Source organism: Pseudophryne corroboree, chromosome 7, assembly GCF_028390025.1.
Source record: "Pseudophryne corroboree isolate aPseCor3 chromosome 7, aPseCor3.hap2, whole genome shotgun sequence".
Classification (NCBI taxonomy): domain Eukaryota; kingdom Metazoa; phylum Chordata; class Amphibia; order Anura; family Myobatrachidae; genus Pseudophryne; species Pseudophryne corroboree.
Genome location: NC_086450.1, coordinates 514,984,255 through 515,009,272, shown reverse-complemented (window position 1 = coordinate 515,009,272; position 25,018 = coordinate 514,984,255). Strand labels below are relative to the sequence as shown.

At 52.9% G+C, this 25,018-nt stretch overlaps 1 protein-coding gene across 1 annotated transcript in view; it reads right to left on the bottom strand.

The window, feature by feature from the left end:
• ITGAL (integrin subunit alpha L) overlaps positions 1–25,018 on the bottom strand; it is a 306,572-nt gene that overhangs the window by 30,213 nt on the left and 251,341 nt on the right. Inside the window, exons 32-33 of the mRNA XM_063933029.1 lie at positions 16,819–16,914; positions 14,134–14,244 (exon numbers count right to left, since the gene is read on the bottom strand). Of these exons, the coding sequence (XP_063789099.1) occupies positions 14,134–14,244; positions 16,819–16,914 (207 nt within the window). The remainder of the gene's footprint in view (positions 1–14,133; positions 14,245–16,818; positions 16,915–25,018) is intronic.

Here is a 25,018-nt window from a genome sequence, read left to right as displayed (position 1 = left end):
CAGTGTAGAGAAGACCGCCCAGGGAGACTCCTGTGTGGGGGCAGGAAGTGTGGACTGACTAGGAGGTGTATAACAGTGTAGAGAAGACCGCCCAGGGAGGCTACTGTGTGGGGGCAGGAGGTGTGGGCTGACTAGGAGGTGTATAACAGTGTAGAGAATACCGCCCAGGGAGGCTCCTGTGTGGGGGCAGGGGGTGTGGACCGACTAGGAGGTGTATAACAGTGTAGAGAAGACAGCCCAGGAAGGCTACTGTGTGGGGGCAGGAGGTGTGGGCTGACTAGGAGGTGTATAACAGTGTAGAGAAGGCCGCCCAGGGAGGCTCCTGCGTGGGGGCAGGAAGTGTGGACTGACTAGGAGGTGTATAACAGTGTAGAGAAGACCGCCCAGGGAGGCTACTGCGTGGGGGCAGGAGGTGTGGGCTGACTAGGAGGTGTATAACAGTGTAGAGAAGACCGCCCAGGGAGACTCCTGTGTGGGGGCAGAAAGTGTGGACTGACTAGGAGGTGTATAACAGTGTAGAGAAGACCGCCCAGGGAGGCTACTGTGTGGGGGCAGGAGGTGTGGGCTGACTAGGAGGTGTATAACAGTGTAGAGAAGACCGCCCAGGGAGACTCCTGTGTGGGGGCAGGAAGTGTGGACTGACTAGGAGGTGTATAACAGTGTAGAGAAGACCGCCCAGGGAGGCTACTGTGTGGGGGCAGGAGGTGTGGGCTGACTAGGAGGTGTATAACAGTGTAGAGAAGACCGCCCAGGGAGGCTCCTGTGTGGGGGCAGGGGGTGTGGACTGACTAGGAGGTGTATAACAGTGTAGAGAAGGCCGCCCAGGGAGGCTCCTGTGTGGGGGCAGGAAGTGTGGACTGACTAGGAGGTGTATAACAGTGTAGAGAAGACCGCCCAGGGAGGCTACTGTGTGGGGGCAGGAGGTGTGGGCTGACTAGGAGGTGTATAACAGTGTAGAGAAGACCGCCCAGGGAGACTCCTGTGTGGGGGCAGGAGGTGTGGGCTGACTAGGAGGTGTATAACAGTGTAGAGAAGACCGCCCAGGGAGGCTCCTGTGTGGGGGCAGGGGGTGTGGACTGACTAGGAGGTGTATAACAGTGTAGAGAAGGCCGCCCAGGGAGGCTCCTGTGTGGGGGCAGGGGGTGTGGACTGACTAGGAGGTGTATAACAGTGTAGAGAAGACCGCCCAGGGAGGCTACTGTGTGGGGGCAGGAGGTGTGGGCTGACTAGGAGGTGTATAACAGTGTAGAGAAGACCGCCCAGGGAGGCTACAATGTGGGGGCAGGAGGTGTGGGCTGACTAGGAGGTGTATAACAGTGTAGAGAAGACCGCCCAGGGAGACTCCTGTGTGGGGGCAGGAAGTGTGGACTGACTAGGAGGTGTATAACAGTGTAGAGAAGGCCGCCCAGGGAGGCTCCTGTGTGGGAGCAGGGGGTGTGGACTGACTAGGAGGTGTATAACAGTGTAGATTAGACCGCCCAGGGAGGCTACTGTGTGGGGACAGGAGGTGTGGGCTGACTAGGAGGTGTATAACAGTGTAGAGAAGACCGCCCAGGGAGGCTACTGTGTGGGGGCAGGAGGTGTGGGCTGACTAGGAGGTGTATAACAGTGTAGAGAAGACCGCCCAGGGAGACTCCTGTGTGGGGGCAGGAAGTGTGGACTGACTAGGAGGAGTATAACAGTGTAGAGAAGACCGCCCAGGGAGGCTACTGTGTGGGGGCAGGAGGTGTGGGCTGACTAGGAGGTGTATAACAGTGTAGAGAAGACCGCCCAGGGAGACTCCTGTGTGGGGGCAGGAAGTGTGGACTGACTAGGAGGTGTATAACAGTGTAGAGAAGACCGCCCAGGGAGGCTACTGTGTGGGGGCAGGAGGTGTGGGCTGATTAGGAGGTGTATAACAGTGTAGAGAAGACCACCCAGGGAGGCTCCTGTGTGGGGGCAGGGGGTGTGGACTGACTAGGAGGTGTATAACAGTGTAGAGAAGGCCGCCCAGGGAGGCTCCTGTGTGGGGGCAGGGTGTGTGGACTGACTAGGAGGTGTATAACAGTGTAGAGAAGACCGCCCAGGGAGGCTACTGTGTGGGGGCAGGAGGTGTGGGCTGACTAGGAGGTGTATAACAGTGTAGAGAAGACCGCCCAGGGAGGCTCCTGTGTGGGGGCAGGGGGTGTGGACTGACTAGGAGGTGTATAACAGTGTAGAGAAGGCCGCCCAGGGAGGCTCCTGTGTGGGGGCAGGGGGTGTGGACTGACTAGGAGGTGTATAACAGTGTAGAGAAGACCGCCCAGGGAGGCTACTGTGTGGGGGCAGGAGGTGTGGACTGACTAGGAGGTGTATAACAGTGTAGAGAAGACCGCCCAGGGAGGCTACTGTGTGGGGGCAGGAGGTGTGGGCTGACTAGGAGGTGTATAACAGTGTAGAGAAGACCGCCCAGGGAGGCTACTGTGTGGGGGCAGGAGGTGTGGGCTGACTAGGAGGTGTATAACAGTGTAGAGAAGACCGCCCAGGGAGGCTCCTGTTTGGGGGCAGGGGGTGTGGACTGACTAGGAGGTGTATAACAGTGTAGAGAAGACCGCCCAGGGAGGCTACTGTGTGGGGGCAGGAGGTGTGGGCTGACTAGGAGGTGTATAACAGTGTAGAGAATACCGCCCAGGGAGGCTCCTGTGTGGGGGCAGGGGGTGTGGACCGACTAGGAGGTGTATAACAGTGTAGAGAAGACAGCCCAGGAAGGCTACTGTGTGGGGGCAGGAGGTGTGGGCTGACTAGGAGGTGTATAACAGTGTAGAGAAGACCGCCCAGGGAGACTCCTGTGTGGGGATAGGAGACATGGACTGACTAGGAGGTGTATAACATTTTAAAAAAGGCCGCCCAGGGAGGCTCCTGAGTGGGGATAGGAGGTGTGGGCTGACTAGGAGGTGTATAACAGTGTAGAGAAGGCTGCCCAGGGAGGCTCCTGCGTGGGGGCAGGAAGTGTGGACTGACTAGGAGGTGTATAACAGTGTAGAGAAGACCGCCCAGGGAGGCTACTGTGTGGGGGCAGGAGGTGTGGGCTGACTAGGAGGTGTATAACAGTGTAGAGAAGACCGCCCAGGGAGACTCCTGTGTGGGGGCAGGAAGTGTGGACTGACTAGGAGGTGTATAACAGTGTAGAGAAGACCGCCCAGGGAGGCTACTGTGTGGGGGCAGGAAGTGTGGGCTGACTAGGAGGTGTATAACAGTGGAGAGAAGGCCGCCCAGGGAGGCTCCTGAGTGGGGATAGGAGGTGTGGGCTGACTAGGAGGTGTATAACAGTGTAGAGAAGGCTGCCCAGGGAGGCTCCTGCGTGGGGGCAGGAAGTGTGGACTGACTAGGAGGTGTATAACAGTGTAGAGAAGACCGCCCAGGGAGGCTACTGTGTGGGGGCAGGAGGTGTGGGCTGACTAGGAGGTGTATAACAGTGTAGAGAAGACCGCCCAGGGAGACTCCTGTGTGGGGGCAGGAAGTGTGGACTGACTAGGAGGTGTATAACAGTGTAGAGAAGACCGCCCAGGGAGGCTACTGTGTGGGGGCAGGAGGTGTGGGCTGACTAGGAGGTGTATAACAGTGTAGAGAATACCGCCCAGGGAGGCTCCTGTGTGGGGGCAGGGGGTGTGGACCGACTAGGAGGTGTATAACAGTGTAGAGAAGACAGCCCAGGAAGGCTACTGTGTGGGGGCAGGAGGTGTGGGCTGACTAGGAGGTGTATAACAGTGTAGAGAAGGCCGCCCAGGGAGGCTCCTGCGTGGGGGCAGGAAGTGTGGACTGACTAGGAGGTGTATAACAGTGTAGAGAAGACCGCCCAGGGAGGCTACTGCGTGGGGGCAGGAGGTGTGGGCTGACTAGGAGGTGTATAACAGTGTAGAGAAGACCGCCCAGGGAGACTCCTGTGTGGGGGCAGAAAGTGTGGACTGACTAGGAGGTGTATAACAGTGTAGAGAAGACCGCCCAGGGAGGCTACTGTGTGGGGGCAGGAGGTGTGGGCTGACTAGGAGGTGTATAACAGTGTAGAGAAGACCGCCCAGGGAGACTCCTGTGTGGGGGCAGGAAGTGTGGACTGACTAGGAGGTGTATAACAGTGTAGAGAAGACCGCCCAGGGAGGCTACTGTGTGGGGGCAGGAGGTGTGGGCTGACTAGGAGGTGTATAACAGTGTAGAGAAGACCGCCCAGGGAGGCTCCTGTGTGGGGGCAGGGGGTGTGGACTGACTAGGAGGTGTATAACAGTGTAGAGAAGGCCGCCCAGGGAGGCTCCTGTGTGGGGGCAGGAAGTGTGGACTGACTAGGAGGTGTATAACAGTGTAGAGAAGACCGCCCAGGGAGGCTACTGTGTGGGGGCAGGAGGTGTGGGCTGACTAGGAGGTGTATAACAGTGTAGAGAAGACCGCCCAGGGAGACTCCTGTGTGGGGGCAGGAGGTGTGGGCTGACTAGGAGGTGTATAACAGTGTAGAGAAGACCGCCCAGGGAGGCTCCTGTGTGGGGGCAGGGGGTGTGGACTGACTAGGAGGTGTATAACAGTGTAGAGAAGGCCGCCCAGGGAGGCTCCTGTGTGGGGGCAGGGGGTGTGGACTGACTAGGAGGTGTATAACAGTGTAGAGAAGACCGCCCAGGGAGGCTACTGTGTGGGGGCAGGAGGTGTGGGCTGACTAGGAGGTGTATAACAGTGTAGAGAAGACCGCCCAGGGAGGCTACAATGTGGGGGCAGGAGGTGTGGGCTGACTAGGAGGTGTATAACAGTGTAGAGAAGACCGCCCAGGGAGACTCCTGTGTGGGGGCAGGAAGTGTGGACTGACTAGGAGGTGTATAACAGTGTAGAGAAGGCCGCCCAGGGAGGCTCCTGTGTGGGAGCAGGGGGTGTGGACTGACTAGGAGGTGTATAACAGTGTAGATTAGACCGCCCAGGGAGGCTACTGTGTGGGGACAGGAGGTGTGGGCTGACTAGGAGGTGTATAACAGTGTAGAGAAGACCGCCCAGGGAGGCTCCTGTGTGGGGGCAGGAAGTGTGGACTGACTAGGAGGAGTATAACAGTGTAGAGAAGACCGCCCAGGGAGGCTACTGTGTGGGGGCAGGAGGTGTGGGCTGACTAGGAGGTGTATAACAGTGTAGAGAAGACCGCCCAGGGAGACTCCTGTGTGGGGGCAGGAAGTGTGGACTGACTAGGAGGTGTATAACAGTGTAGAGAAGACCGCCCAGGGAGGCTACTGTGTGGGGGCAGGAGGTGTGGGCTGATTAGGAGGTGTATAACAGTGTAGAGAAGACCACCCAGGGAGGCTCCTGTGTGGGGGCAGGGGGTGTGGACTGACTAGGAGGTGTATAACAGTGTAGAGAAGGCCGCCCAGGGAGGCTCCTGTGTGGGGGCAGGGTGTGTGGACTGACTAGGAGGTGTATAACAGTGTAGAGAAGACCGCCCAGGGAGGCTACTGTGTGGGGGCAGGAGGTGTGGGCTGACTAGGAGGTGTATAACAGTGTAGAGAAGACCGCCCAGGGAGGCTCCTGTGTGGGGGCAGGGGGTGTGGACTGACTAGGAGGTGTATAACAGTGTAGAGAAGGCCGCCCAGGGAGGCTCCTGTGTGGGGGCAGGGGGTGTGGACTGACTAGGAGGTGTATAACAGTGTAGAGAAGACCGCCCAGGGAGGCTACTGTGTGGGGGCAGGAGGTGTGGACTGACTAGGAGGTGTATAACAGTGTAGAGAAGACCGCCCAGGGAGGCTACTGTGTGGGGGCAGGAGGTGTGGGCTGACTAGGAGGTGTATAACAGTGTAGAGAAGACCGCCCAGGGAGGCTACTGTGTGGGGGCAGGAGGTGTGGGCTGACTAGGAGGTGTATAACAGTGTAGAGAAGACCGCCCAGGGAGGCTCCTGTTTGGGGGCAGGGGGTGTGGACTGACTAGGAGGTGTATAACAGTGTAGAGAAGACCGCCCAGGGAGGCTCCTGTGTGGGGGCAGGAAGTGTGGACTGACTAGGAGGTGTATAACAGTGTAGAGAAGACCGCCCAGGGAGGCTACTGTGTGGGGGCAGGAGGTGTGGGCTGACTAGGAGGTGTATAACCGTGTAGAGAAGACCGCCCAGGGAGGCTACTGTGTGGGGGCAGGAGGTGTGGGCTGACTAGGAGGTGTATAACAGTGTAGAGAAGACCGCCCAGGGAGACTCCTGTGTGGGGGCAGGAAGTGTGGACTGACTAGGAGGTGTATAACAGTGTAGAGAAGGCCGCCCAGGGAGGCTCCTGTGTGGGAGCAGGGGGTGTGGACTGACTAGGAGGTGTATAACAGTGTAGATTAGACCGCCCAGGGAGGCTACTGTGTGGGGGCAGGAGGTGTGGGCTGACTAGGAGGTGTATAACAGTGTAGAGAAGACCGCCCAGGGAGGCTACTGTGTGGGGGCAGGAGGTGTGGGCTGACTAGGAGGTGTATAACAGTGTAGAGAAGACCGCCCAGGGAGACTCCTGTGTGGGGGCAGGAAGTGTGGACTGACTAGGAGGTGTATAACAGTGTAGAGAAGACCGCCCAGGGAGGCTCCTGTGTGGGGGCAGGGGGTGTGGACTGGCTAGGAGGTGTATAACAGTGTAGAGAAGGCCGCCCAGGGAGACTCCTGTGTGGGGGCAGGAGGTGTGGGCTGACTAGGAGGTGTATAACAGTGTAGAGAAGACCACCCAGGGAGGCTCCTGTGTGGGGGCAGGGGGTGTGGACTGACTAGGAGGTGTATAACAGTGTAGAGAAGGCCGCCCAGGGAGGCTACTGTGTGGGGGCAGGGGGTGTGGACTGACTAGGAGGTGTATAACAGTGTAGAGAAGGCCGCCCAGGGAGACTCCTGTGTGGGGGCAGGAAGTGTGGACTGACTAGGAGGTGTATAACAGTGTAGAGAAGGCCGCCCAGGGAGGCTCCTGTGTGGGAGCAGGGGGTGTGGACTGACTAGGAGGTGTATAAGAGTGTAGATTAGACCGCCCAGGGAGGCTACTGTGTGGGGGCAGGAGGTTTGGGCTGACTAGGAGGTGTATAACAGTGTAGAGAAGACCGCCCAGGGAGGCTACTGTGTGGGGGCAGGAGGTGTGGGCTGACTAGGAGGTGTATAACAGTGTAGAGAAGACCGCCCAGGGAGACTCCTGTGTGGGGATAGGAGACATGGACTGACTAGGAGGTGTATAACATTTAAAAAAAGGCCGCCCAGGGAGGCTCCTGAGTGGGGATAGGAGGTGTGGGCTGACTAGGAGGTGTATAACAGTGTAGAGAAGGCTGCCCAGGGAGGCTCCTGCGTGGGGGCAGGAAGTGTGGACTGACTGACTAGGAGGTGTATAACAGTGTAGAGAAGACCGCCCAGGGAGGCTACTGTGTGGGGGCAGGAAGTGTGGGCTCACTAGGAGGTGTATAACAGTGGAGAGAAGGCCGCCCAGGGAGGCTCCTGAGTGGGGATAGGAGGTGTGGGCTGACTAGGAGGTGTATAACAGTGTAGAGAAGGCTGCCCAGGGAGGCTCCTGAGTGGGGGCAGGAAGTGTGGACTGACTAGGAGGTGTATAACAGTGTAGAGAAGACCGCCCAGGGAGGCTACTGTGTGGGGGCAGGAGGTCTGGGCTGACTAGGAGGTGTATAACAGTGTAGAGAAGACCGCCCAGGGAGACTCCTGTGTGGGGGCAGGAAGTGTGGACTGACTAGGAGGTGTATAACAGTGTAGCGAAGACCGCCCAGGGAGGCTACTGCGTGGGGGCAGGAGGTGTGGGCTGACTAGGAGGTGTATAACAGTGTAGAGAAGACCGCCCAGGGAGGCTACTGCGTGGGGGCAGGAGGTGTGGGCTGACTAGGAGGTGTATAACAGTGTAGAGAAGACCGCCCAGGGAGACTCCTGTGTGGGGGCAGGAAGTGTGGACTGGCTAGGAGGTGTATAACAGTGTAGAGAAGACCGCCCAGGGAGGCTACTGTGTGGGGGCAGGAGGTGTGGGCTGACTAGGAGGTGTATAACAGTGTAGAGAAGACCGCCCAGGGAGACTCCTGTGTGGGGGCAGGAAGTGTGGACTGACTAGGAGGTGTATAACAGTGTAGAGAAGACCGCCCAGGGAGGCTACTGTGTGGGGGCAGGAGGTGTGGGCTGACTAGGAGGTGTATAACAGTGTAGAGAAGACCGCCCAGGGAGGCTCCTGTGTGGGGGCAGGGGGTGTGGACTGACTAGGAGGTGTATAACAGTGTAGATTAGACCGCCCAGGGAGGCTACTGTGTGGGGGCAGGAGGTGTGGGCTGACTAGGAGGTGTATAACAGTGTAGAGAAGACCGCCCAGGGAGACTCCTGTGTGGGGGCAGGAAGTGTGGACTGACTAGGAGGTGTATAACAGTGTAGAGAAGACCGCCCAGGGAGGCTCCTGTGTGGGGGCAGGGGGTGTGGACTGACTAGGAGGTGTATAACAGTGTAGAGAAGGCCGCCCTGGGAGGCTCCTGTGTGGGGGCAGGGGGTGTGGACTGACTAGGAGGTGTATAACAGTGTAGAGAAGACCGCCCAGGGAGGCTACTGTGTGGGGGCAGGAGGTGTGGGCTGACTAGGAGGTGTATAACAGTGTAGAGAAGACCGCCCAGGGAGGCTACTGTGTGGGGGCAGGAGGTGTGGGCTGACTAGGAGGTGTATAACAGTGTAGAGAAGACCGCCCAGGGAGACTCCTGTGTGGGGGCAGGAAGTGTGGACTGACTAGGAGGTGTATAACAGTGTAGAGAAGGCCGCCCAGGGAGGCTCCTGTGTGGGAGCAGGGGGTGTGGACTGACTAGGAGGTGTATAACAGTGTAGATTAGACAGCCCAGGGAGGCTACTGTGTGGGGGCAGGAGGTGTGGGCTGACTAGGAGGTGTATAACAGTGTAGAGAAGACCGCCCAGGGAGGCTACTGTGTGGGGGCAGGAGGTGTGGGCTGACTAGGAGGTGTATAACAGTGTAGAGAAGACCGCCCAGGGAGACTCCTGTGTGGGGGCAGGAAGTGTGGACTGACTAGGAGGTGTATAACAGTGTAGAGAAGACCGCCCAGGGAGGCTACTGTGTGGGGGCAGGAGGTGTGGGCTGACTAGGAGGTGTATAACAGTGTAGAGAAGACCGCCCAGGGAGACTCCTGTGTGGGGGCAGGAAGTGTGGACTGACTAGGAGGTGTATAACAGTGTAGAGAAGACCGCCCAGGGAGGCTACTGTGTGGGGGCAGGAGGTGTGGGCTGACTAGGAGGTGTATAACAGTGTAGAGAAGACCGCCCAGGGAGGCTCCTGTGTGGGGGCAGGGGGTGTGGACTGACTAGGAGGTGTATAACAGTGTAGAGAAGGCCGCCCAGGGAGGCTCCTGTGTGGGGGCAGGGTGTGTGGACTGACTAGGAGGTGTATAACAGTGTAGAGAAGACCGCCCAGGGAGGCTACTGTGTGGGGGCAGGAGGTGTGGGCTGACTAGGAGGTGTATAACAGTGTAGAGAAGACCGCCCAGGGAGGCTCCTGTGTGGGGGCAGGGGGTGTGGACTGACTAGGAGGTGTATAACAGTGTAGAGAAGGCCGCCCAGGGAGGCTCCTGTGTGGGGGCAGGGGGTGTGGACTGACTAGGAGGTGTATAACAGTGTAGAGAAGACCGCCCAGGGAGGCTACTGTGTGGGGGCAGGAGGTGTGGACTGACTAGGAGGTGTATAACAGTGTAGAGAAGACCGCCCAGGGAGGCTACTGTGTGGGGGCAGGAGGTGTGGGCTGACTAGGAGGTGTATAACAGTGTAGAGAAGACCGCCCAGGGAGACTCCTGTGTGGGGGCAGGAAGTGTGGACTGACTAGGAGGTGTATAACAGTGTAGAGAAGACCGCCCAGGGAGGCTACTGTGTGGGGGCAGGAGGTGTGGGCTGACTAGGAGGTGTATAACAGTGTAGAGAAGACCGCCCAGGGAGGCTCCTGTGTGGGGGCAGGGGGTGTGGACTGACTAGGAGGTGTATAACAGTGTAGAGAAGGCCGCCCAGGGAGGCTCCTGTGTGGGGGCAGGAAGTGTGGACTGACTAGGAGGTGTATAACAGTGTAGAGAAGACCGCCCAGGGAGGCTACTGTGTGGGGGCAGGAGGTGTGGGCTGACTAGGAGGTGTATAACAGTGTAGAGAAGACCGCCCAGGGAGACTCCTGTGTGGGGGCAGGAGGTGTGGGCTGACTAGGAGGTGTATAACAGTGTAGAGAAGACCGCCCAGGGAGGCTCCTGTGTGGGGGCAGGGGGTGTGGACTGACTAGGAGGTGTATAACAGTGTAGAGAAGGCCGCCCAGGGAGGCTCCTGTGTTGGGGCAGGGGGTGTGGACTGACTAGGAGGTGTATAACAGTGTAGAGAAGACCGCCCAGGGAGGCTACTGTGTGGGGGCAGGAGGTGTGGGCTGACTAGGAGGTGTATAACAGTGTAGAGAAGACCGCCCAGGGAGGCTACTGTGTGGGGGCAGGAGGTGTGGGCTGACTAGGAGGTGTATAACAGTGTAGAGAAGACCGCCCAGGGAGACTCCTGTGTGGGGGCAGGAAGTGTGGACTGACTAGGAGGTGTATAACAGTGTAGAGAAGGCCGCCCAGGGAGGGTCCTGTGTGGGAGCAGGGGGTGTGGACTGACTAGAAGGTGTATAACAGTGTAGATTAGACCGCCCAGGGAGGCTACTGTGTGGGGGCAGGAGGTGTGGGCTGACTAGGAGGTGTATAACAGTGTAGAGAAGACCGCCCAGGGAGGCTACTGTGTGGGGGCAGGAGGTGTGGGCTGACTAGGAGGTGTATAACAGTGTAGAGAAGACCGCCCAGGGAGACTCCTGTGTGGGGGCAGGAAGTGTGGACTGACTAGGAGGTGTATAACAGTGTAGAGAAGACCGCCCAGGGAGGCTCCTGTGTGGGGGCAGGGGGTGTGGACTGGCTAGGAGGTGTATAACAGTGTAGAGAAGGCCGCCCAGGGAGACTCCTGTGTGGGGGCAGGAGGTGTGGGCTGACTAGGAGGTGTATAACAGTGTAGAGAAGACCGCCCAGGGAGGCTCCTGTGTGGGGGCAGGGGGTGTGGACTGACTAGGAGGTGTATAACAGTGTAGAGAAGGCCGCCCAGGGAGGCTCCTGTGTGGGGGCAGGGGGTGTGGACTGACTAGGAGGTGTATAACAGTGTAGAGAAGACCGCCCAGGGAGGCTACTGTGTGGGGGCAGGAGGTGTGGGCTGACTAGGAGGTGTATAACAGTGTAGAGAAGACCGCCCAGGGAGGCTACTGTGTGGGGGCAGGAGGTGTGGGCTGACTAGGAGGTGTATAACAGTGTAGAGAAGACCGCCCAGGGAGACTCCTGTGTGGGGGCAGGAAGTGTGGACTGACTAGGAGGTGTATAACAGTGTAGAGAAGGCCGCCCAGGGAGGCTCCTGTGTGGGAGCAGGGGGTGTGGACTGACTAGGAGGTGTATAACAGTGTAGATTAGACCGCCCAGGGAGGCTACTGTGTGGGGGCAGGAGGTGTGGGCTGACTAGGAGGTGTATAACAGTGTAGAGAAGACCGCCCAGGGAGGCTACTGTGTGGGGGCAGGAGGTGTGGGCTGACTAGGAGGTGTATAACAGTGTAGAGAAGACCGCCCAGGGAGACTCCTGTGTGGGGGCAGGAAGTGTGGACTGACTAGGAGGTGTATAACAGTGTAGAGAAGACCGCCCAGGGAGGCTCCTGTGTGGGGGCAGGGGGTGTGGACTGACTAGGAGGTGTATAACAGTGTAGAGAAGGCCGCCCAGGGAGGCTCCAGTGTGGGGGCAGGGGGTGTGGACTGACTAGGAGGTGTATAACAGTGTAGAGAAGACCGCCCAGGGAGGCTACTGTGTGGGGGCAGGAGGTGTGGGCTGACTAGGAGGTGTATAACAGTGTAGAGAAGACCGCCCAGGGAGACTCCTGTGTGGGGGCAGGAGGTGTGGGCTGACTAGGAGGTGTATAACAGTGTAGAGAAGACCGCCCAGGGAGACTCCTGTGTGGGGGCAGGGGGTGTGGACTGACTAGGAGGTGTATAACAGTGTAGAGAATGCCGCCCAGGGAGGCTACTGTGTGGGGGCAGGAGGTGTGGGTTGACTAGGAGGTGTATAACAGTGTAGAGAAGACCACCCAGGGAGGCTACTGTGTGGGGGCAGGAGGTGTGGGCTGACTAGGAGGTGTATAACAGTGTAGAGAAGACCGCCCAGGGAGGCTCCTGTGTGGGGGCAGGGGGTGTGGACTGGCTAGGAGGTGTATAACAGTGTAAAGAAGGCCGCCCAGGGAGGCTCCTGCGTGTATAACAGTTAGCACAGAGGACATCCTGTATAACAACCTCGGCAGATAACGCAGCTGAGCAAACTCTACATGAGAGTAACACAGGGGACTCTGCCTGTTTGTTTCCCATATGTCAGTAAAACAATGTGGGCGCACCCTGCACTCTGAATATAATGATATATAAGTACAGAGTGTGGTATGTGACTGATCACAGCTGTATACTGTATATGCCGTGTGACATAGCCCTAGAAGCACCTGTGCCCGGGGTACAGAAATAACAGAGAGCGTAATATACAATACAGCAGAGCTAGCACTCAGTCACACACAATGCAGAGAAATAATATAATTATCACTGCAATGAGCACTTGAATAGACTCCTCAGCTTGTTTTGAAGCAGGTAAGATGTGAAACCTGGCATGCCGAGGACGGGTTTTTACAGGGAGACTGAGCCCAGCGTTCCCGGGGACCTTGCTGTAAGATGGCTGCCAGGATCTGTGAGGGAAGGACGGAGAGTGAAGGCAGCTCAAAGGCGGGAAGTCTGCTGTTGACTGGTGCCCAGCGCCAGGGGAGGGACTACAGGTCAAGCACCGCCTCCCCTGTGCTGGTCTTCCACCCCAGGTACTTTGCGGGCCTTATTAAATAGGTGCTTTAACGCCTCGACCTGTGCCCTATATTGCCCTGGTGGTCTAGTGGAGTCCCTGTACTGTGACAGCGTCCACGCCAGCGCCGCGGTCCGTCTCCCCAGACAGGCGGTGGACTGCGATTTACAGGCGGGTTCCAGAGAAGGGACCCTGTTATCTGCCTCCTGAGGTGCCAGCCACACAATCCTGGGGTCCCCACAGCCAGCGGTGCTAGTCGCCCTGTGTGTCACCTGCCGCAAGTTTCCATCTGAGGCTGAGGCCAGCGGCAGTTTCGGCGCTGGCGGAGAGTGTGATGGAGCTGCAGCGCTGATGTCACACTCACTTCCAGCGCTGACAGCATAAGTAAAAATCCTAAGTAAAAATGAGAAAGCTTTGGGGCTGCTGGGCAGCCCCCTGTCATGGTGCACCTGCTAACTAAAAACTGAATGCCTGAGCATGGAGGCGGGGTTATACAGGAAAGGAGACGAGCATTCTGGGACAAGCTAAAGCTTTAACTGTTTGGTGCCTAGCTCTTACTGACCATCTACAACCCCGATGTTCCCTGTGGAACCTATGAACCCTGATGAAGTGGTAAGTGGCTATAGAATGTCTATTCTGGGGGCGGGCTTTGAAGGAGAGAGTAGAGTGCCAGGTCCAGCGGCGGCGGTAAGACACCCCGCGCTGCCGATCCCCGGGGACCTGCAGCCACACATATGTTACATATATCCCTACATGTATGTTCATGTGTGCTATCCCTCTCCCCTCTGCATGGCGTGAGCTGCAGCCGCCACCGGTCACTACTGAGGCTGAAATAGTGATTATCACACAACTGCCACTGCTAAAAATCACATATGAAGAGCCGCCCAGAAAGGGCGAAAGACGCCCCACCGCTGCCATCCCAAATCTGGGTTTGCATTAGCAGAATCACCATGCAAAAACCGAACACCGTCGACAGTTGCACCTGACCCGCTCCTACTCATAATGATGCAACTGCAGTTACACCGGGCGCCATGTTTGTCACTGCAGCGATTGCAGATGGTGTCAGATATATGTCCCAAAAAACCGCCATGGCGCGTCTGCGTTTTCACAACCACTCCCCACAAACGCCATGTTACCACCCACAAACACTCACTTCCTGTCAATCAAATTGCGGTCGTATTTCACTTAGGCTGCAAGTGCAGAGCGTTCACATTTTGCCCTTTGCACGCGCGCAGTCTGCCGTTACTCGCTACATCGGTAAATGATAGGGAATCAGGCCCTGAGCCCGGGATATCCAGTAACCAGCAATACTACTCCTCTCACCTTATACAGCAACCAGGAGAAGAGAAGCAGGACCAACACCCCGCCGACACTGCTCCCAGCTATGTACAGAACGTGGTTTGGGGGCACCAGAAGTTCCACTTGCGTTACCACCTAGAGGGAGAGAGGGAGAGAGAGAGAGGGAGAGGGGGAGAGAGGGAGAGAGAGAGGGGAGAAGTCACCACAGAGATTACACTTACTGCATGTGACACAATATATGAGAGGTGAGTGCAGTGGATCAGTGACTTTTCTTTATTTGATTTTTTTATTAATCTTTTTGTGCCCACATCTTCTCCTGCACCCAGTGCCCGTGTCCTTCGCTGCCCTAGGTGTTCCCTGGCTGACACGCTTGCTGGAGGTCTTACTATAAAGGCCAGTGTGCAGGAGACAGAGCAGGAGCATGTTTTATGTCTGACACTGATGAGATAGCAATGACACAGGTGTGCTCATTACTCACTGACACATTTCCCAGGTCACCCAGCAGGTGTACTCATTACTCACTGACACATTTCCCAGGTCACCCAGCAGGTGTACTCATCACTCACTGACACATTTCCCAGGTCACCCAGCAGGAGCACAGGTGTACTCATTACTCACTGACACATTTCCCAGGTCACCCAGCAGGTGCACAGGTGTGCTCATTACTCACTGACACATTTCCCAGGTCATCCAGCAGGTGCACAGGTGTACTTATTACTCACTGACACATTTCCCAGGTCACCCAGCAGGTGTACTCATTACTCACTGACACATTTCCCAGGTCACCCAGCAGGTGCACAGGTGTGCTCATTACTCACTGACACATTTCCCAGGTCATCCAGCAGGTGCACAGGTGTACTCATTACTCACTGACACATTTCCCAGGTCACCCAGCAGGTGCACAGGTGTGCTCATTACTCACTGACACGTTTCCAAGGTCATCCAGCAGGTGCACAGGTGTACTTATTACTCACTGACACATTTCCCAGGTCACCCAGCAGGTGTACTCATTACTCACTGACACATTTCCCAGGTCACCCAGCAGGAGCACAGGTGTACTCATTACTCACTGACACATTTCCCAGGTCACCCAGCAGGTGCACAGGTGTGCTCATTACTCACTGACACATTTCCCAGGTCATCCAGCAGGTGCACAGGTGTACTTATTACTCACTGACACATTTCCCAGGTCACCCAGCAGGTGTACTCATTACTCACTGACACATTTCCCAGGTCACCCAGCAGGTGTACTCATTACTCACTGACACATTTCCCAGGTCATCCAGCAGGTGCACAGGTGTGCTCATTACTCACTGACACATTTCCCAGGTCATCCAGCAGGTGCACAGGTGTACTCATTACTCACTGACACATTTCCCAGGTCACCCAGCAGGTGCACAGGTGTGCTCATTACTCACTGACACGTTTCCAAGGTCATCCAGCAGGTGCACAGGTGTACTTATTACTCACTGACACATTTCCCAGGTCACCCAGCAGATGTACTCATTACTCACTGACACATTTCCCAGGTCACCCAGCAGGTGCACAGGTGTGCTCATTACTCACTGACACGTTTCCAAGGTCATCCAGCAGGTGCACAGGTGTACTTATTACTCACTGACACATTTCCCAGGTCACCCAGCAGGTGTACTCATTACTCACTGACACATTTCCCTGGTCACCCAGCAGGTGCACAGGTGCACTCATTACTCACTGACACATTTCCCAGGTCACCCAGCAGGTGCACAGGTGCACTAATTACTCACTGACACATTTCCCAGGTCACCCAGGTGTACAGGTATACTCATTACTCACTGACACATTTCCCAGGTCACCCAGGTGTACAGGTGTACTCATTACTCACTGACACATTTCCCAGGTCACCCAGCAGGTGCACAGGTGCACTAATTACTCACTGACACATTTCCCAGGTCACCCAGCAGGTGCACAGGTGTATTCATTACTCACTGACACATGTCCCAGGTCACCCAGCAGGCGCACAGGTGTACTCATTACTCACTGACATTTCCCAGGTCACCCAGCAGGTGTACAGGTGTTTTCATTACTCACTGACACATTTCCCAGGTCACCCAGCAGGTGTACAGGTGTACTCATACTCACTGACACATTTCCCAGGTCACCAAGCAGGGGCACAGGTGTACTCATTACTCACTGATACATTTCCCAGGTCACCCAGCAGGTGCACAGGTGTACTCATTACTCACCGACACATTTCCCAGGTCACCCAGCAGATGCACAGGTGCACTCATTACTCACTGACACATTTTAAAATATCCACAGGTGGAGATAGTTATTTCACTTGTAATTCTTGGAGACCTGGGAAATGTGAACTGTTTGGGGTCCTGAGGACAGAGTTTGAGCACCTGCGCTGTAATGCAGGCATTCCTCGGGGCACTAACAGGCCAGGCTTGAGCACAGGTGACTTAATTAGTACCTCAGTTATTTTGATGTAACCATCTGTGCTGTAGCCGGGATATCCCTAATGCCTGTCCTGTCAGTGTGCCCTGAGGTTGGGAATGTCTGTGCATATGAGATTTCCACAAGTAATCACTGGATTAATAACGGATAGTATATACTGACATGCACCTGGTCATACTCTGTATCTTAGTAACTGGCAGAGAACATGCAGATCATGGCTGGAGTGTAATAATATAATACTATAATAGTTGGACAGGCCAGTCACGGTACCTTCACGGTATGATAAGCGCGCTCCATGTCGCTGTGGTATTGGCTCTCGTTGTACTGGATGGTCACCGCGCTGGACACGTTCACGGATTCCTGTACCTGGAGGTCACACAGACAGTATGTTATCCCCGTGCTCTTAGCATGTGCTGATTACATGTATCTAGACCAATGGGTTTACACATGTGTCCTTCATCTTACATGCGATGCGGATGCACGCACCTGTTTCTGGGCACTCTTGCCGCAACCGCATCACCGCAACGCACGCATATCACAGGTGAGATATAGCAGGACACAACTGTATATTATAATTGTAGATTAATTGTAGACTTCTATATTATTATATCACCCTCCCACTATATCACCCTCCCGCTGACTGCTATATCATTCTATCAACCTCCCACTGACTGCTATATCATTATATCACCCTCTCGCTGACGTCTATATTATTATACTGTATCACCCTCCCGCTGACTTCTATATTATTATATCACCCTCCCGCTGACTTCTATATTATTATATCACCCTCCCGCTGACTGCTATATTATTATATCACCCTCCCGCTGACTGCTATATTATCATATCACCCTCCCGCTGACTGCTATATTTTTATATCACCCTCCCGCTGACTGCTATATTATTATATCACCCTCCCGCTGACTTCTATATTATTATATCACCCTCTCGCTGACTTCTGTATTATTATATCCCCCTCCCGCTGACTGCTATATTATTATATCCCCCTCCCGCTGACTGCTATATTATTATATCACCCTCCCGCTGACTGCTATATTATTATATCACCCTCCCGCTGACTTCTGTATTATTATATCCCCCTCCCGCTGACTGCTATATTATTATATCCCCCTCCCGCTGACTGCTATATTATTATATCACCCTCCCGCTCACTTCTATATTATTATATCACCCTCCCGCTGACTGCTATATTACTATATCACCCTCCCACTGACGTCTATATTATTATGATATCACCCTCCCGTTGACTCCTATTTTATTATATCACCCTCCCACTGACTTCTATATTATTATATCACCCTCCCACTGACTGCTATATTACTATATCACCCTCCAGCTGACTTCTATATTATTATATCACCCTCCCGCTGACTGCTATATTATTATATCACCCTCCCACTGACTTCTATATTATATCACTCTCCCACTGACTGCTATATTATTATATCACCCTCCCGCTGACTTCTATATAATTATTATATCACCCTCCCGTTGACTTCTATATTATTATTATATCACCCTCCCAATGACTTCTATATTATTATTATAATCACCCTCCCGCTGACTGCTATATTATTATATCACCCTCCCGCTGATTGCTATATTATTATATCACCCTCCCGCTGACTGCTATATTATTATATCACCCTCCCACTGACTGCTATATTATTATATCACCCTCACGCTGACTGCTATATTATTATTATTATATCACCCTCCCACTGACTGCTATATTATTATATCACCCTCCCGCTGACTTCTATTTTATTATATCACCCTCCCGCTGACTTCTATATTATTATATCACCCTCCTGCTGACTTCTATTTTATTATTATATCACCCTCCCGCTGACTTCTATATTATTATTATATCACCCTCCCGCTGACGTCTATATTATTATTATATCACCCTCCCGCTGACTCCTATATTATTATATCACCCTCCCGCTGACTCCTATATTATTATATCACCCTCCCACTGACTTCTATATTATTATATCACCCTCCCACTGACTGCTATATTATTATATCACCCTCCCGCTGACTGCTATATTATTATATCACCCTCCCGCTGACTGCTATATTATTATATCACCCTCCCGTTGACTTCTATTTTATTATTATATCACCCTCCTGCTGACTCCTATATTATTATATCACCCTCCCACTGACTTCTATTATTATTATTATTATATCACCCTCCCACTGACTGCTATATTATTATATCACCCTCACGCTGACTGCTATATTATTATTATTATATCACCCTCCCACTGACTGCTATATTATTATATCACCCTCCCGCTGACTTCTATTTTATTATATCACCCTCCCGCTGACTTCTATATTATTATATCACCCTCCCGCTGACTTCTATTTTATTATTATATCACCCTCCCGCTGACTTCTATATTATTATTATATCACCCTCCCGCTGACGTCTATATTATTATTATATCACCCTCCCGCTGACTCCTATATTATTATATCACCCTCCCGCTGACTCCTATATTATTATATCACCCTCCCACTGACTTCTATATTATTATATCACCCTCCCACTGACTTCTATATTATTATATCACCCTCCCACTGACTGCTATATTATTATATCACCCTCCCGCTGACTGCTATATTATTATATCACCCTCCCGTTGACTTCTATTTTATTATTATATCACCCTCCTGCTGACTGCTATATTATTATTATATCACCCTCCCACTGACTTCTATTATTATTATTATTATTATATCATCCTCCCACTGACTTCTATATTATTATTATTATTATTTTTATTATATCACCCTCCCACTGACTGCTATATTATTATTATTATTATTATTATATCACCCTCCCACTGACTTCTATTATTATTATTATTATATCATCCTCCCACTGACTTCTATATTATTATTATTATTATTTTTATTATATCACCCTCCCACTGACTTCTATATTATTATTATTATTATTATTATTATTATTATTATTATATCACCCTCCCACTGACTTCCATATTATTATTATTATTATTATAATATCACCCTCCCGCTGACTTCTATATTATTACTACTATTATTATTATTATTATTATTATTTTATCACCCTCCCACTGACTTCTATATTATTATTATTATTATTATTATTATTATTATTTCACCCTCCCAATGACTTCTATATTATTATATCACCCTCCCACTGACTTCTATATTATTATATCACCCTCCCACTGACTTCTATATTATTATTATTATTATTATTATTATTATATCACCCTCCCACTAACTTCTATATTATTATTATTATTATTATTATTATTATTATTATTATCATCACCCTCCCACTGACTTCTATATTATTATTATTATTATTATTATTATTATTATATCACCCTCCCACTGACTTCTATATTATTATTATTATTATTATTATTATTATTATTATATCACCCTCCCACTGACTTCTATATTATTATTATTATATCACCCTCCCACTGACTTCTATATTATTATTATCAGTCACATACAGCGCAGAATGTTCCATTACGCTTTACCTATTGGAAACAACAGTGATAGAACACAGCTGTGTAATAAAATAGTCATAGCGGTAGGAGGGCCCTGCTCGCAGCTTACACTGTATAGAGACATAGAGGTAGGAGGGCCCTGCTCACAGCTCACACTGTATAGAGACAGAGGTAGGAAGGCCCTGCTCGCAGCTTACACTGTATAGAGACATTGAGCTAGGAAGGCCCTGCTCGCAGCTTACACTCTATAGAGACATAGAGGTAGGAGGGCCCTGCTCACAGCTTACACTCTATAGAGACATAGAGGTAGGAGGGCCCTGCTCACAGGCTTACACTCTATAGAGACATAGAGGTAGGAGGGCCCTGCTCACAGCTTACACTCTATAGAGACATAGAGGTAGGAGGGCCCTGCTCACAGCTTACACTCTATAGAGACATAGAGGTAGGAGGGCCCTGCTCACAGCTTACACAGTATAGAGACATAGAGGTAGGGGGGCCCTGCTCGCAGCTTCAACTCTATAGAGACACAGAGGTAGGAGGGCCCTGCTCACAGCTTACACACTATAGAGACATAAAAGTAGGAGGGCCCTGGTCACAGCTTTCACTCTATAGAGACATAGAGGTAGGAGGGCCCTGCTCACAGCTTACACTGTATAGAGACTTTAGGAGGGCCCTGCTCATAGCTTACACTGTGGCCCGTGGGTGGGAAAGTCACACAAAAATGGACTGTCAGGCATACACATACTGATGCAGTATATATACTTATATGTATACTATATACAGCCATTCCCAGCACTTGTCTACACCCTCCCGCACATGCTCCTCTGTCACCCTTCTCATTTCAGCTGACAGCTGGGGTATACGTGGCAAGCGGTGAGGTGAATGGCTGGGGAGGCACACATGGGTCTGAATGCTGGAGCCTGTCTCTCCCCCTAATTACTGTAACTTTACCCTCATTACCGCACTGAGTCTCCTGCCTGCATCCCTGTGTCTACATTCACGATAACTAATTAGAATTTATCCTGAACCAGCTTCCCCTGCATTACTGTAATCAGGCCTGCAGCACACTACCAGCTTCCCCTGTATCACTGTAATTAGGCATGCAGCATACTACCAGCTTCCCCTGCATCACTGTAATTAGGCATGCAGCACACTACCAGCTTCCCCTGCATCACTGTAATTAGGCATGCAGCACACTACCAGCTTCCCCTGTATCACTGTAATTAGGCATGCAGCACACTACCAGCTTCCCCTGCATCACTGTAATTAGGCATGCAGCACACTACCAGTTTCCCCTGTATCACTGTAATTAGGCATGCAGCACACTACCAGCTTCCCCTGCATCACTGTAATTAGCCCTGCAGCGCACTAACAGCATCCCCTGCATCACTGTAATTAGCCCTGCAGCACACTACCAGCTTCCCCGGCATCACTGTAATTAGCCCTGCAGCACACTACCAGCTTCCCCTGCATCACACTGCCATTTTTCCATGCATCACTGTAATTAGCCCTGCAGCACACTACCAGCTTCCCCTGCATCACACTGCCATTTTTCCATGCATCACTGTAATTAGCCCTGCAGCACACTACTAGCTTGCCCTGCATCACTGTAATTAGCCCTGCAGCGCACTACCAGCTTCCCCTGCATCACTGTAATCAGGCATGCAGCACACTTCGAGCATCCCCTGCATCACTGTAATCAGGCCTGCAGCGCACTAACAGCATCCCCTGCATCACTGTAATTAGGCCTGCAGCGCACTAACAGCATCCCCTGCATCACTGTAATTAGGCCTGCAGCGCACTAACAGCATCCCCTGCATCACTGTAATTAGCCCTGCAGCGCACTAAAAGCATCCCCTGCATCACTGTAATTAGAAATGCAGCACACTACCAGCTTCCCCTGCATCACTGTAATTAGGCATGCAGCACACTACCAGCTTCCCCTGTATCACTGTAATTAGGCATGCAGTGATACCAGCTTCCCCTGCATCACTGTAATTAGGCATGCAGCATACTACCAGCTTCCCCTGCATCACTGTAATTAGGCATGCAGCACACTACCAGCTTCCCCTGTATCACTGTAATTAGGCATGCAGCACACTACCAGCTTCCCCTGCATCACTGTAATTAGGCATGCAGCACACTACCAGCTTCCCCTGCATCACTGTAATTAGGCATGCAGCACACTACCAGTTTCCCCTGCATCACTGTAATTAGGCATGCAGCACACTACCAGCTTCCCCTGCATCACTGTAATTAGCCCTGCAGCACACTACCAGCTTCCCCTGCATCACTGTAATTAGCCCTGCAGCGCACTACCAGCTTCCCCTGCATCACTGTAATTAGCCCTGCAGCACACTACCAGCTTCCCCTGCATCACACTGCCATTTTTCCATGCATCACTGTAATTAGCCCTGCAGCACACTACCAGCTTCCCCTGCATCACACTGCCATTTTTCCATGCATCACTGTAATTAGCCCTGCAGCACACTACTAGCTTGCCCTGCATCACTGTAATTAGCCCTGCAGCGCACTACCAGCTTCCCCTGCATCACTGTAATCAGGCATGCAGCACACTTCGAGCATCCCCTGCATCACTGTAATCAGGCCTGCAGCGCACTAACAGCATCCCCTGCATCACTGTAATTAGGCCTGCAGCGCACTAACAGCATCCCCTGCATCACTGTAATTAGGCCTGCAGCGCACTAACAGCATCCCCTGCATCACTGTAATTAGCCCTGCAGCGCACTAAAAGCATCCCCTGCATCACTGTAATTAGCCCTGCAGCGCACTAACAGCATTCCCTGCATCACTGTAATCAGGCCTGCAGCGCACTAACAGCATTCCCTGCATCACTGTAATCAGGCCTGCAGCGCAATAACAGCATCCCCTGCGTCACTGTAATCAGGCCTGCAGCGCACTAACAGCATCCCCTGCGTCACTGTAATTAGCCCTGCAGCGCAATAACAGCATCCCCTGAATCACTGTAATTAGCCCTGCAGTGCACTAACAGCATCCCCTGCATCACTGTAATTAGCCCTGCAGTGCACTAACAGCATCCCCTGCATCACTGTAATTAGCCCAGCAGCGCACTAACAGCATCCCCTGCGTCACTGTAATCAGGCCTGCAGTGCAATAACAGCATCCCCTGTGTCACGGTAATCAGGCCTGCAGCGCAATAACAGCATCCCCTGCGTCACTGTAATCAGGCCTGCAGCGCGATAACAGCATCCCCTGCATCACGGTAATCAGGCCTGCAGCACGCTAACAGCATCCCCTGCATCACTGTAATCAGGCATGCAGCGCACTAACAGCATCCCCTGCATCACTGTAATCAGGCCTGCAGCACGCTAACAGCATCCCCTGCATCACTGTAATAAGGCCTGCAGCACGCTAACAGCATCCCCTGCATCACTGTAATTAGCCCTGCAGCGCACTAACAGCATCCCCTGTGTCACTGTAATTAGGCCTGCAGCGCAATAACAGCATTCCCTGCATCACTGTAATCAGGCCTGCAGCGCACTAACAGCATCCCCTGCATCACTGTAATTAGGCATGCAGCACACTACCAGCTTCCCCTGCATCACTGTAATTAGCCCTGCAGCACACTACCAGCTTCCCCTGCATCACTGTAATTAGCCCTGCAGCGCACTACCAGCTTCCCCTGCATCACTGTAATTAGCCCTGCAGCACACTACCAGCTTCCCCTGCATCACACTGCCATTTTTCCATGCATCACTGTAATTAGCCCTGCAGCACACTACCAGCTTCCCCTGCATCACACTGCCATTTTTCCATGCATCACTGTAATTAGCCCTGCAGCACACTACTAGCTTGCCCTGCATCACTGTAATTAGCCCTGCAGCGCACTACCAGCTTCCCCTGCATCACTGTAATCAGGCATGCAGCACACTTCGAGCATCCCCTGCATCACTGTAATCAGGCCTGCAGCGCACTAACAGCATCCCCTGCATCACTGTAATTAGGCCTGCAGCGCACTAACAGCATCCCCTGCATCACTGTAATTAGGCCTGCAGCGCACTAACAGCATCCCCTGCATCACTGTAATTAGCCCTGCAGCGCACTAAAAGCATCCCCTGCATCACTGTAATTAGCCCTGCAGCGCACTAACAGCATTCCCTGCATCACTGTAATCAGGCCTGCAGCGCACTAACAGCATTCCCTGCATCACTGTAATCAGGCCTGCAGCGCAATAACAGCATCCCCTGCGTCACTGTAATCAGGCCTGCAGCGCACTAACAGCATCCCCTGCGTCACTGTAATTAGCCCTGCAGCGCAATAACAGCATCCCCTGAATCACTGTAATTAGCCCTGCAGTGCACTAACAGCATCCCCTGCATCACTGTAATTAGCCCTGCAGTGCACTAACAGCATCCCCTGCATCACTGTAATTAGCCCAGCAGCGCACTAACAGCATCCCCTGCGTCACTGTAATCAGGCCTGCAGTGCAATAACAGCATCCCCTGTGTCACGGTAATCAGGCCTGCAGCGCAATAACAGCATCCCCTGCGTCACTGTAATCAGGCCTGCAGCGCGATAACAGCATCCCCTGCATCACGGTAATCAGGCCTGCAGCACGCTAACAGCATCCCCTGCATCACTGTAATCAGGCATGCAGCGCACTAACAGCATCCCCTGCATCACTGTAATCAGGCCTGCAGCACGCTAACAGCATCCCCTGCATCACTGTAATAAGGCCTGCAGCACGCTAACAGCATCCCCTGCATCACTGTAATTAGCCCTGCAGCGCACTAACAGCATCCCCTGTGTCACTGTAATTAGGCCTGCAGCGCAATAACAGCATTCCCTGCATCACTGTAATCAGGCCTGCAGCGCACTAACAGCATCCCCTGCGTCACTGTAATTAGGCCTGCAGCGCAATAACAGCATCCCCTGCGTCACTG